Source organism: Mustela nivalis (genome assembly GCF_964662115.1).
Source record: "Mustela nivalis genome assembly, chromosome: X".
NCBI classification, from domain to species: domain Eukaryota; kingdom Metazoa; phylum Chordata; class Mammalia; order Carnivora; family Mustelidae; genus Mustela; species Mustela nivalis.
Window position 1 is genome coordinate 1022028 of NC_139040.1, and position 13661 is coordinate 1035688.

The following is a 13661-nucleotide window of genomic DNA, read 5'->3' on the forward strand; positions in this document are numbered from 1 at the left end:
AACCCTCCGAGGCATCCCTCCAAAGCCTAAGAAGAGAAGCAGGCTTTTATTCAGTGACTCTTGGCTGCCTCCACGGGGAGCTCTGCCCAGGAGAGCAAACACCCCTCCCTTCTAAGCCCACCTTGCACTCTGGCTGGATGATGGAGAAAAACTGAGCCATCCATGGAGCTGGAAGGGAGCCCCGGAGCCATGTGCAGAGGGGTCTTCTGCAGGGCCAAAAAGCTCCCCCGGGAGGGGTGGGGGGGGCTAAAGCAGGGGCTGCTATGGCTACAAGAGGGTGAGCTGGTGATGGGAGCCAGGGCGCCTGTCACATGACGCTCTCCACCACCACCACCTTGCTGCTCTCGGACACTGGGGTCAGGGTGGTCAGGCCCCTGACATCCGAGTCCTGAGCTCTATACTCCAAGTGGTGGAGGCCCCACACAGGCTGCGTCAGGTGCTGCCAGCGCTGCAGGGGAGAGGGACACGTTGTTGAGTCCCTGGGCGATGGCCCGGGGAGGGGAGGGGAGGGGAGGGGAGGGTGGGGGAGAGTGGGGGAGGTGCCCATGCTAGCCCTCGGCCTCTGTCCACTTCCCACCAGCGGCCACTGGTAGGGGACCAAGGGGACCCTCCTCCCGTGGGTACTGACCACACGCCCCACTCTCTGTACCAGGGAAAGGGGTGAGGCGAAGGGACAGACCCATCTTCCCCCAAGGGAAGGGGCCCCCCTCAGGCCCCGGAGGGTCTGCCTGCCTTCCTCCACCCCCTCCCCTGAGCTGGCCCCGCAGACTCCCAGCGCCGGTCCGTCCTAGCGGGCGGGAGAACGGGCGCTTGGGACAGGGACGGAATGCCCTGAGCGGGTGCGAGGCAGGGAGTGGAGTCAAGGAGAGGCGGGCCGGGCGACTGACCTCAGCCATGGTCCCCTTGGCTCTGAGGAGGCAGCCCAGGAGGTGGAGGGGCACACACAGCATGGAGGAGAGCGCGAAGCCCCAGCCCATGGCCTCGCCCCACCACGGGTACACGTAGGTGTTGTTGTAGACCAGCGGCTTGTAGTACACCACGTTGAAGGTGAAGATGCCCTGCGGGTGAGAACCCCGAACCCCGGCTCTCAGCCGCGGGAGGGCCCTCGGCGTCCCTCCCCCTGCCCAGCCTCCCCTGGCCCTTACCATGCAGACCAGTGGGGTGAAGAAGGACCAGCACCATTTCATCCAGGGGCAAGGTCGGTACCCGATCATGCAGGCCACGTCGTCCATGAACCTGTCTGCTCCTGGGGCGGGTAGGGCACGAGGGCTGGAGCTAGAGACCCCACCTCCCCTGCAGGCCACGCCCCCTCCCCCCACCGGGCCCCTGCAGACCTACCATACACCCAGGCGACCACCACGCACTCCCAAAAGGCCTGCCAGAGCAGGGTCGTGCCGCTGGCCGAGTAGTAGTCAAACAGCTGGAAGACATACATCCCGCCCTGGGGACAGAGCCGGGTCAGGGGAAGCGGCCGCTGGATGGAAGCTGCGGGGGTGGGGGGGTGGGAGCCCTTGCCCCGCCCCCACTCACATCGGTCACCATGGAGAGGTCGATGACAAAGCAGAGGGCACAGCAGAGGGCCACAGAGATTTCCCTTTGGAAACGGAAGTAGTAGGAGGCCGGGAGGAGGTCGAGCAGGCCAGTGACGAAGCCTTCCACACCTACAAACTGTGGCCAGGCGCTGAGGCCACGCCCCTCCCCCCTCCCTGCTGGCCAGCTCCCCTCCCCCAGTGCCCACCCATCGCCCCCCACCCCCAGTTCTGTCACCCCTGGCAAACCTGGCTGTCCAGGCCGAGCAGCAGCAGCATGAAGAAAAACAGGGCAGCCCAGAGCGGGGCCACAGGCATCAGCGTGACGGCCCGGGGGTAGGCGATGAAGGCCAGGCCTGGCCCTGAAGGGGAAGGGGCAGGGTTCAGACCACGGTCATCGGTCGGTCGTCGGTCACCGTCGCTTGCCTTCCTCGTCCCCCCCTTCCCAAAGGGGTGGAGAACGCCAGAGCATCTCCTGGCCAAGGGCCCTGCCCTGCCTCTCCGGTCAAGGTGCTGCCGGGTGTCACTCGAGCCTCTAAGGGTGGGTCGTCTGACTTGGCCTCCCGGCCTCTTGATTCCAGCCGCTACTGCGGTCACAGGTCCCCGTGAAGCCCGGAAAGGCCCTCCTCTCCCCCTGCGTCCTCTGGCAGAGGGGAGGGGCGGTGGGCTTCCGTGGTGCCGTTGGCCTCGCAGAAGGGGAGGGGCCTGCGCCAAGGCCCTGGGGCCGGGTGGACAGGAGCTCAAGGCTCCGCGGGGCCTGGCCCATGTGGCTCCCGCTGTGAGCCCACCGGGCCTCCCTCGGGCCCCGAGGGACACGGCACGTTCAGGGACCGTTTCTTCCCGCTCCCAGGATGTCCCCTGGCGCCTGTCTGCGAGCGCGGTGTGCCGGAAGGCCCAGGGGTCGGGCCGGGCCAGGCCTTGGAGGGGGGGGGGGCTTTACCTGACTCCGCCACCTTGGAGATGTGCACGCCCTGCTCTGCGGCCATGAAGCCCAAGATGGAGAAGACCACGAAGCCAGCGAAGAAGCTGGTCCCGCTGTTGATGAGAGCCAGGATGATGGCGTCCCTGGGGGCAGAGGAACGGCGGTCAGGCTGCCTGCTGCCCACGGGAGGGGTGGGGGGGCAGGGGCGGGGGGGGCACCTACTTGTAACAGTTGTTGTTGAAACGGTTGTAGCTGCCCAGCGCCGTCAGGGCCCCCAGGCCGATGGCATAGGAGAAGAAAATCTGGGTCCCGGCATCTATCCACACCTGTGGGGGGGCCGGCCAAGGGAGGATGTGAGGGGCCCTGCGGCCCGGCCCATGCCCCCCACCCCACTCCACCACACCTCACCCTCACCTGAGGGGACCCCAGCTTCGACCAGTCAGGCTTGAGATAGTAGATGATGCCGTCCAAGGCGCCGGGCAGCAGCACCCCCCGCACCAGGAGCACGACGAGGACCACGTAGGGGAATGTTGCGGTGAAGTACACGATCTGGGGGACCGGGCGGCTCAGAGGGGCCCTGCGGCACCCGCCTCCCCCTCGGGGCCCCCAGCTCGGCAGGATGGCCAAGCAGGCCACACTGCCCCCTCGACGGCAGGCTGCTCCCAAGCCGGGGGGTGGGGGAGGTCGGCCAGCAGCCCCCCTTCTGCTCCTCAAAGCCTCGGCTCCTCCCCGGGGAAGCTCTGCACCCGGGCTGGAGCGGGAGCAGCTCCACGGCCAGCACAGGCCAGCGGCAGACGGAGGGGAGAGGCAGGGAGCGGGAGAGCAGCCGGGGGGGCACATCTCGCGCCCCCCGGGCCCCGACAGCACGTCACTCTGCAGAGAGGCCCAGTCTGGTAGTCGGGGCTAGACCCCGCCGGCCAGAGAGCGACACGGACCCCCATGACTGCTGCTTCCCGTCCACGTCCACGCTGAGCAGAGCAGGACAGGCGGGCAAGGGAGAGCTATAGCCTGGGAGCCCCCCGCCCCCAACCAGGGCCAGCAAAAGGGAGTGAGGAATAGAAAGCGGGGCAGGGGCAGTCGCGATGTCCCGACACAGCAAGGGGCAGGGGCTGCCTGGGCTTCTCCCCACCTCAGGAGGAAGAAGGTGGTGGGGGGCGCTCCAGGCATGGGCGGGGGTGGGGGAGGTTTGGAAGGGTGGGGGGGTCCATCCAGGCAGGGGTGGAGGAGTTCGGAGGTGGGAGCGGCCCAGATCCTGGCCTGGGCGGGGGAGTTTGGAGGGCAGGAGGGCGGTCCCGGCACGGGCGGGAATGGAGCAGTCTGGACTCAAGGACCTGCTCCACGCTCAGGCCAAGGCCCTGGCCCCTCCCGTCCCCTCCCGTCGCCTCCCGTCGCAGCGGCGGTCCCTGGCAGAGCCCGCCCTTCTCTCCCCCGTGGCCCACCGTGGCCGTGCTGCCCCCAGCCCTGCGGGGGCCTCCGGCCGTACCTTTCCCGTGGACTTGACCCCCTTCCAGACGCAGAAGTGGACCAGCACCCAGCAGGCCAGCAGACACAGGGTCACCTCCCAGTTGAGGGCCCCTGGCACCTCCAGCCCCCCGGAGGGCCGCCAGACTTTGTTCCTGGGGGAGGGAGAGCCCGTGAGCGCGGGACCAGCAGAGGGTGAAGTGACTGGGCGCTGCCCCAGGGGTGGCGTTCCCCGCCCGCCCTGCCGCCCTCGGGTCCAGGTGGGGCCCTCCTGGGCGCCGGCGCACGCGGACTCGGGCCACGTGTGAAGCCCAGAGAGAGGCCCAGGCGAGCAGCGGCTCAGAGGTGTCGGGCCGCCTCCCAGGACTCCGTGACCGGGGACACACGGCCAGCGGGTTGGTCACACCTGGGCCAGGCTAGGGCAATTGCAGACACAGACTTAAGGGTGAGGTAGGTTTGGCAGGAAACAGTCACGTGCCAGCAGCCTCACAAGAGGGGTCTATCCGGAATGGTGCCAGGGGTGGTTTACACAGGTGCACGGGGGAGCCCAGGTGACGTCACCTGCTAAGGGGCAGAGCTTTCCGAGGGAGCCTCATTCAGTCTGTGGCTCAGGGAGGGCTTGGAAGCCAGAAGTATAAGCTGAGGAAGCATGCAGGCCACAGACTAAGGTGCAGGCGGTGTGACCGGCACAGCTAAAAGTCTGGGTTGCCCGGGTGACCCTAGCGGTCCAGATGGCCCTGAAGGCCACGAGGGCCCCCGTAGAAGTGGTGAGGGAGAGGCAAGTGCTACAGCCAGGGGAGACCCACGGGTCACGTAGGTGCCACAGGCTCTTGACCCCGGGCGGAGACGCCACACCAGGACCTGGAGAACATGCGGTACCATGGCCAGGGGACATGCTGGGTGTCGCACTGTGCATATACGGCATCAGGGCTGGGTGTGCCTGTCAGGCACACAGCCAGAGGGCCGGGAAGCCAGGTGCCCCCTGTTGTACCTGTTTGAGGCGTGGCTGGCCGGCCAGGGGAATGGATCTAGGGGAGGCCATGGGACAGGGAGGAGACGAGGTCAGCCTGGAGGCACAGAGGAAGGAGGGCGCAGGGAGGGGCCGGGGCTGCTGGAGGGACCGTCCTGGAGCAAAGGGGCCAATGGTGGCCAGGGCAGATGGTGGGGAGAGATGGTCTGAGGGGCCAGGAAGGAGGGGAGCAGACCTGGGGGGTACTTTGGGGGTGAGAGTGGTCAGAGGGGGAGCAGGCCTTGGAGTGATAAGGAGGCCGAGGCACAGACAAGATTGGTATTGGGTGGTGCCTTAACTGACTCTCCTCCAGCTCTCTCATTGTACCTTTCCCATCAGCCAGGTAGACAGAGGTGGCCTGCCAGTCCCTGTCTCCAAATGGCCAATCCTACGAGGGACAATTCAAAAGGAGCTCATGGTATCCGGCAGCATCCTAGCTATGTTAGCTCTAAAAGGAGCCCAGGTTGGGGGTGGTGGAAGGTGGCTGAGGTCAATCACTATTCTAATGGTGAATTGGAATTACCCACAGGTAAGTTCTAAGGAGGTACATGTGGCATACGGGGCCTGTCACTACCTGCGGGGGCAGAGAGAGATGGGGCAGAATTATCACATTAATTTGATTTTCTTTTTCCCTCACTTTTAGCTGACTAATTGCTGAAGCCCCTGGCCAACTCCACATTTCCATCACCTCCTATCTTGACCAGTTTTCCCTGTTGGTTTGGCCCATGCAGAACTTTGTGCCCCCCTTTCTTGCTAAGCCAAGGCCAGAGAAAGTTGTCTAAGACCCACCTAGTGGCCCCCCTGAGCAGTGCATCTTTCCCTAGGACATTGGTTCCTATGCCAGCTGCCACTTTATCATGAGGGTTTAATTAGTTGTACTGGACTTTGGGCACTCTTGGCTTTATTGATTCTCTATCATTGTGGGGGAGGGATTTTTTTTTTAAGAGAGCGATGCAGGGAGGGGAAGGGGGATTGGGAGAGAGAGAATATTAAGCAGTCTCCAAGCACCGTACAGATCCCTGACACAATCTCACAACCCTGGGATCATGACCTGAGCTGAAATCAAGAGCGAGGCACTAAACCAACTGAACCACCCAGACTTAGTTTGCACGAGATCAAACAACCCAGAAACACTGGAATTGGAATTTTGTGGCTTACTGACCTTGTTTAAGATCTGTAAAGAAAACTGTTGAGACAATTAGTTAAGCAGGGCAGGAAAAGGAGTTAGCTCTCTCTACTGTATCTGGTTCCCTACAACGTTTTTAAACTTGCCCATAGTTTTAGTAGTTTTTCTGTGAATTACAATAGTTTTTTCCATAGATGATCAGATTGTCTACAATTAAGGGAGTTTTACTTTTTCTTTCAAATCTGGATGCCTGTTTCTGGTTAATTTCTCACCTCACAGTAGGATTGTGTTTTCCCACTTCTTCACCTGCCTTGTAATTTTAGATTGGATGCCAGACATCATGAAATTTTGCCTTGGTATTTGTGTTCCCAAACATATTTTTGGACTTTGTTCTGGGATTCTGTTATTACTTGAGAACAGTTTGATCCTTTCAAGTCTTGCTTTTAGGATTTGCTAAGTGACACCAGAACAGATTTTAGTGGAGGGTTAATTTAACTAGTTAGCAACCTCCAATGTTATACAGGGCTGCAGTTAGAAACAAGAACTCTTATCAGTTGAAGAAGTAGTAAAATGCATGTGGGAATTTATTTGGCACTTTTTGTTAATATTTAAGATGTTCACTCCCTTTGACCCACCTTTGGGAATCTATCATAGAGAAATGCATGTGGAAATAAGGCAGAATCAAGCAGAATGTTAATTATAACATAATGTAAAAAATTGGATGAATGTTACTATACATTGAGTAAAGACTCAAGATGTCAGGACTTCTGGGAGGTTCAGTTGGTTGGACATCTGCCTTCAGCTTGGATCATGATCCCAGGGTCCTGGGATCGAGCCCTGCATCAGGCTCCCTGCTCAATGGGGGGCCTGCTTCTCCCTCTCCCACTCCTACTGCTTGTGCTCCCTCTCTCACTGTCTCTCTCTGTCAAATAAATAAATAAAATCTTTTTAAAAATAATTTTTAAAAAGGAATCAAGTGGGGGCAAAGTAAAAGCATACAATTAAATAAAAAAATGAAACCATTAAAATAAAAGGAGAAAGTCCTGATGAAAAAGTGTATTCATGATACAAAACCCAGGAACCATGCCTGAATAAAAATGAATCCATGTCAGGGCGCCTGGGTGGCTCAGTGGGTTAAAGCCGCTGCCTTCGGCTCAGGTCATGATCTCAGGGTCCTGGGATTGAGCCCCGAATCAGGCTCTCTGTTCAGCAGGGAGCCTCCTCCCTCCTCTCTCTCTCTCTCTGCCTGCCTGTCTGCCTACTTGTGATCTCTCTCTGTCAAATAAATAAAATCTTTTAAAAAATGAATCTGTCTAAATACAAGGAAATTTCAAGTTATTTGTGGTAGAGAACACCATAAAAGCATCAGAAGGGACTCAACTGAGAAAGTTATTTATAAGTCAAATAGTAAACAAAGCAGGATGTGAAATCCAGAAGCAAAAATCCAAAAAACATAAAACAAAAACAAAACAAAAAAACAAACACCAATGTCTAATTACACAAAGATGTTAGGCTCTCTTATGGAAGAAAACATCATAAATAAAATGAAGGGGTGCCTGAGTGGCTCACTAGGTTAAAGCCTCTGCCTCTGGCTCAGGTCCTGATCCCAGAGTCCTGGGATCAGATTGAGCCCCACGTCGGGCTCTCTGCTCAGTGGGGAGCCTGCTTCCCTTCCTCTCTCTCTGCCTGCCTCTCTGCCTACTTGTGATCTCTGTAAAATAAATAAAATCTTTAAAAATAAATAAACAGGGGCGCCTGGGTGGCTCAGTGGGTTAAGCCACTGCCTTCGGCTCAGGTCATGATCTCAGGGTCCTGGGATCGAGTCCCGAATGGGGCTCTCTGCTCAGCAGGGGGCCTGCTTCCCCCTCTCTCTCTGCCTGCCTCTCTGCCTACTTGTGATCTCTGTCTGTCAAATAAATAAATAAAATCTTTAAAAAATAAATAAACAAATAAATAGATAAACAAATAAATAAAATGAAAAGACAAACAAGTTAGGAAAACATTAGTAACCTAAATGGTAAACTAAAGCTAATATTTTAAAAATGTAAATAGCTCTAAGAAATAAATACATAAAAAACAAACATCGCAGTAGGGGGCCCTTGGGTGGCTCAGTCGGTTAAGCATCTGCCTTCGGCTCAGGTCATGGTCTCAGGGTCCTGGGATCCAGCCCCACATCAGGCGCCCTGCTCAGTGGGGAGTCCTTCTCCCTCTCTCTATGCCCCTCCCCCCAACTCTTGGGCTCACTCACTCTCTGTCTCGAATAAATAAATAAAATCTTTTAAAAAAGTCAAATAACCCAGTAGAAAAATTGTACAAATGACAAGAACATAGTATTTATGGAATAAGGATTGTAAACAGACCATTTGGTACATGGTATTGTTACCAGCAGGAAAGTCTCTTGGATCCCCCACCGAAGAGTTACATGAGGATCTGCGCTCAAATAAAGACAGTCAGGAGGAAGGTAGCAAGCACAAAGCAGTTTATTAAGAACAGGACATTCTCAAGTTGGGAGAGTGGACAGGCCCAGACGTGGCAACTGCACTGGGACTAGCTGGGGGTGTCGTTTCTTTTTGTTTGTATAGGGTATGGGTCATAGCTAGCAGGGGGAGGGGGTCTCTGACTGAGGTTGTTTCCAATCATCTAAGGGACTCCTACCAGTTGGGAAGGGGAGTTTTGGGCCCTACAAGGTAATTGCCTGAACTGTCAGGGCCATCTTCCCTTAGGGTTGGAGAGGGAACAGGAGGGGTTGAAACCACAATGTAAATGTATTATAATGAAGCTATGGGTTACCCTGGGGCTGAGGTGGAAGAGGAGGGCACAGGGTCTGTACCTGCCGCTCTTGGTCTGGCAGCCACCCCCCTCCCCACACCCCACCCCACCCCCCCAGCCCCTCCCCTCCTCTCTGGCTGTTGGAAACCCGAAGGCCAAAATGTTAAAAGCCACAATCAGGGCGTTGTGTCCTCAGGCTTCTAACCTGTCACCTCTTTATCACCACCTCTGCCTCCAGCTCATGTCTAACTAAATGCCCACTTTAACGGTATGATCCTCTTTGTGAAAAAAAAGATGAATGCAGAATAATATGTCCTAGGGAAAAAACTAGAACACACATCAAACTGTTCAGAGTGGTTACTACAGACACTGAGATCATGAGAAACTTTTACTTCCTAACAACACACCTTTGTGTAAAGTATGAATGATTTTATAATAAGAATATATTATAGTAGGAAAAATTTAAAATATCTAAACATCCGGAATTGTAAATACACTATGATTCCAGTTTTGTTTTCCGACTTTAAATATGCATGTACATACATTTGTAGTTCAGAAAGAAACCTGAATCAAAATGTTCACAGTGGTTCCCTCTGGGTGGTGAGACTGTACAGGTGTTATTTGGGGGGAAATCACTTTATAAGTTTCTGTAACTGCACAACTTCTCCAATGACCATTCTGACTTCCATAAACAGAAAACAATGTATCACAGTCAAGAACCACAACAGAAATATTGGATCTTGGCTGAAAATGGGGAGAGGGGAACCTGGCACACAAAACAGGATTCACCAAATGGATTCAGCCCCAAAGCATCAGGCATGTGCTGGCCCCAACAGAGAGCGAGTGTGGTGGGAGCTGATGTGACCAGTGCCTAGGAGGCACTTTCTTTCCCAAGGGCCTTGAGCAAAGCCCTCTTCACCTCCTTGTTCCGCAGGCTGTAGATGATGGGGTTCAGCATGGGAGTGAGGACCACATACAGCACGGACAGCGCCCGGTCCCGCGAGCCTGAGTATGCAGAGCTGGGGAGGATGTAGCAGAGGACTGAAGTGACGTAGAACACGCAGACCACCGTGATGTGGGCAGCGCAGGTGGAAAAGGCTTTTCGTCGGCCCTCAGCAGAGCGGATCCTGAGAATAGCAGCCACGACGTGTATATAAGAGATCACAACCAGGGCACAGGGTGCAAGAGCCACCAAAAAGCTGAAGAAAAACAGGGCGAGTTCATTGGCCCACGTGCTTGAGCAAGAGAGTTTCATCAGCGGAGGGAGGTCGCAGAAGAAGTGGGTGATAAGGCGAGGCCCACAGAACTTGAGTAGAGCTGCAAGGACGGTGTGGGTGAGTGCATTGGCCAAGGCAAGCAGGCCAGAGATTGAAGCCAACCCTGTCTGGGTCCGTGGGCCCATGAGGACTAGATAGTGCAGGGGCTGGCAGATGGCCACGTAGCGGTCATAGGCCATGGCTGTGAGCAGGAAGCACTCCCAGGGAGCCAGGAAGTGGAGAAAGAATATCTGGGTAAGGCAGGCATGATAGGGCATGGTCCGCACTGGTGCCAGCAGGTGTACCAACACCTGGGGCACCGTGTTGGAGATATAGGCAGTGTCCAGTAGTGAAAGGTTGGCTAAGAAGAAGTACATGGGGGTGTGAAGTCGGGAGTCCATTATGATAAGGCTGACAATGCCCAGGTTCCCAACCACAGCCACTATGTAAACCAGCAGAAAAATGGCAAAAAGCAAGTGCCTCAACTCCTCTGTGTCAGTCAGCCCTTCTAGAAGAAACTGGGACACCAGGGTCTCATTCCCCAGCTTCATGGAACCAGGCACAGAAACTTGTAGAGTCCAACTCAGAGTCAGACGAGGATCTACGTTTGGAGGTTCCAGTTTAAAAGGCAGTGGGGGGTGAGGGAATGTTCAGGGACAAAGAAGACAGGTTTGAAGCTTAAGGAAATAAGACTCATAATTGGAGGAGGGGAGTTAGGCTCAGGAGGCCAGTGGTAAGGTCGAGGCCAGGAGAATGGAAACCGCAAGCCCACACCAAAAGGAGCTGCTCAGATCTTGAAGCCACAGTGCATGCCCCTCTGAGGGAAACAATCCCTCAGAAACTTCTACCTGACTAAGGGCCCTACATCTTGTCATGATCTGCAATGGCAGAGCCCCAGCTCAGGATCAGTGATAAGACCTTAGTCGGGTCCCCAAATGTTTACAGCAGCAATGTCAATAGCCAAACTGTGGAAAGAACCTAGATGTCCATCAACTGGTGAATGGATCAAGAAAATGTGGTTCCTATATACCATGGAATACTATGCAGCCATCAAAAGAAACGAACTCTTGCCATTTGCAATGACGTGGATGGAACTAGAGGGTATTATGCTGAGTGAAATAAGTCAATCAGAGAAAGACAATTATCATATGATCTCTCTGATATGAGGAATTTGAGAAGCAGGGTGTGGGGTTGCGGGGAGTAGGGAAGGAAACTATGAAACAAGATGGGATCAAGAGGGAGACAAACCATAAGAGACTCTTAATCTCTCAAAACAAACTGAGGGTTGCTGGGGGATGGTGGGGGAGGGATGGGGTGACTAGGTAATGGACATTGGGGAGGGGAGGGGCTATGGTGAGTGCTGTGAAATGTGTAAGCCTGACGATTCATAGACCTGCACCCCTGAAACAACTAATACATTATAGGTTAATTTTTTTAAAAAAGACATTAGTTGGTTCCCTCCTTCTCCTGCTCTGAACCTTTCAGTGCCTCCCATCGCACTCAGAGCCAAAGCCAAATTCCTTCCCATGGCCTGCCAGGCCCTCAGTGAGACACTCTCTCATCATCGGGCAAGAAGTCTGTCAGCTCCGTGCCCCGTATCACACCTTCAGACCTGCCCACAGCAGCAGACACCCTTGCGCATTTCCTGCCTCAGCAGAAGAGGGTTCTGCCCTCCTGTCCGGGGCTAATTTATCCAACTTCCCTGGCTGCTCCCTTCATTGTGCCAGCCCTGCCTGGCAATCGTTTTACATGTAAATGTACTAAATGCCACTGATGGTTTATGTTATATTATGCCAATTTTACCTCAGTGAAAAAGAAAGCAAAAATAAAGACTTTTTCAGACCCACAATAGCTGAGATAATTTGTTGTCAGCAGAAAGCCTGCACTATGAGAAATGCTAAAAACAATTCTCCACAAAGAAGGGTGATACCAGATGGGAACTTGGATCTCCGTGAAGTCATGAATGTGGGGACCTATTTAGGAACTGTCCCTGCTCCCCTTCCCCCAGGGGATTTACAGGTAACAAAGCCCAGATACAAAGGTGGGTCAGGCCAGGTGGAGACATCGGATCATTGCGGGGGGGGGGGGGGGGGTGCATACTGTCTCCCTGGTTACCAAGGAGTATGGGGTCCGCCCTTTGGGAGCCCTTTTGGCGCCAATCCCAATCAAGGTGTGATAGGCTGGTTCAAATGTCTACTAGGGTTAATTGTAACTCAATTGGTCACCTAGCATCACTGTGGAGGTTCCTGTGTGTGTTACAATCTCATTGGTCACCTGTGCGTAGCCAGGCCCGACCGCATGGCCTTTGCCCTTAAAAGCTAGTCTGTGAAACTGGGAAGGGTTGCCCTCTCTTGTAAGAGGTGCAGCCCCGAACGTTCGGTTAGATTCTTGATGCTTGGCGCGAAATAAAGCTTTGCTTGACCTTTGCTTTGTATCAGTCTCACTCCTTTAATCACGGACCCATTATTGGGACATAACAATGAAGAGTTCCAGCACTGGGTGTTCTACACGACTAATGAATCGTTGAACACTACATCAAAAGCTAATGATGTCAGCTCATTGAACATAATTTTTTAAAAGTGTTCCAGAAATGTAAAGTATGTAAGTAAATATAAAAATATTTTTCTCATTTTAAAATTTCTTTCTATAATAGCAAACCATTTAAAACAAAAATGTGAACAACAGAGCATGGGGTTTATAACCACTATAAGAAATAAAATATATAAAAGAGCACAAAGGAGATGAGGGGGTAATTGTAATGTCCTTACATTAAATGTGAAATGAACTGCAATTATTTGAAGGTAGTTTATAATAACATAAAATACTTATTAGAAACCCTAGAACCCTAGGCATAAAATATGTACACACGTAGCAAAATTCTAGAAATTAGTCAAACTGAAAGAGGTCATAAAAATATGGAAAGGAGAACACAGAACACATGGGGCAAATAGAAAATAAACAGCAGGTTTGTTTAAATCTACAGCAGGTAGATTTAAACTCAACCATAGCATTACTTACAATTTTTTTAAGATTTTATTTATTTATTTGACAGAGAGAGATCACAAGTAGGCAGAAAGGCAGGCAGAGAGAGAGGGGGGGGGAAGCAGGCTCCCCGCTGAGCAGAGAGCCCGATGTGGGACTCGATCCCAGGACCCTGAGATCATGACCTGAGCCGAAGGCAGAGGCTTTAACCCACTGAGCCACCCAGGTGCCCCATTACTTACAATTTTTATAAATGGTCTAAACAGTGCAGCTAAAAAGCAAGAGATTGCCACAGTGGATAAAAAGGTAAAGCAAAACTATGCATAAGAAAACTAAGCATAAGAAATCCACCTCAACAGGCTCCTGGGTGGCTCAGTGCGTTAAAGGCTCTCTGCTCAGCGGGGAGCCTGCTTCCTCCTCTCTGCCTGCCTCTCTGCCTACTTGTGATCTCTGTCTGTCAAATAAATAAATAAAATCTTTAAAAAAAAAAAAAACGAAATCCACCTCAAGGGCACCTGGATGACTCAGTGAGTTAAGCTTCTGCCTTTGGCTCGGGTCATGATCTCAGGGTCCTGGGATCGAGCCCCACATCGGGCTCTCGGCTTGG

At 53.8% G+C, this 13661-nt stretch overlaps 2 protein-coding genes across 2 annotated transcripts; both read right to left on the reverse strand.

Moving 5' to 3' along the window:
• Positions 1–221: 221 nt before the first annotated feature.
• Positions 222–4312, reverse strand: SLC6A8 (solute carrier family 6 member 8; the record flags this gene model as incomplete). Its single annotated transcript, XM_082717951.1, has 10 exons — positions 222–448; positions 888–1058; positions 1146–1246; positions 1339–1441; positions 1531–1668; positions 1779–1891; positions 2470–2594; positions 2674–2777; positions 2866–3000; positions 3935–4312. Coding segments are annotated over 10 exons (1509 nt in total), but the record flags the coding sequence as incomplete, so codon positions are not given.
• A 5375-nt stretch (positions 4313–9687) lies between these two features.
• LOC309856631 (olfactory receptor 3A3-like) lies at positions 9688–10623 on the reverse strand (the record flags this gene model as incomplete). The annotated part of the gene is made up of 1 exon (XM_082717953.1): positions 9688–10623. One exon carries the CDS (start codon positions 10621–10623, stop codon positions 9688–9690), a length of 936 nt encoding a protein of 311 aa, XP_082574079.1.
• Between the last annotated feature and the right edge of the window lie 3038 nt (positions 10624–13661).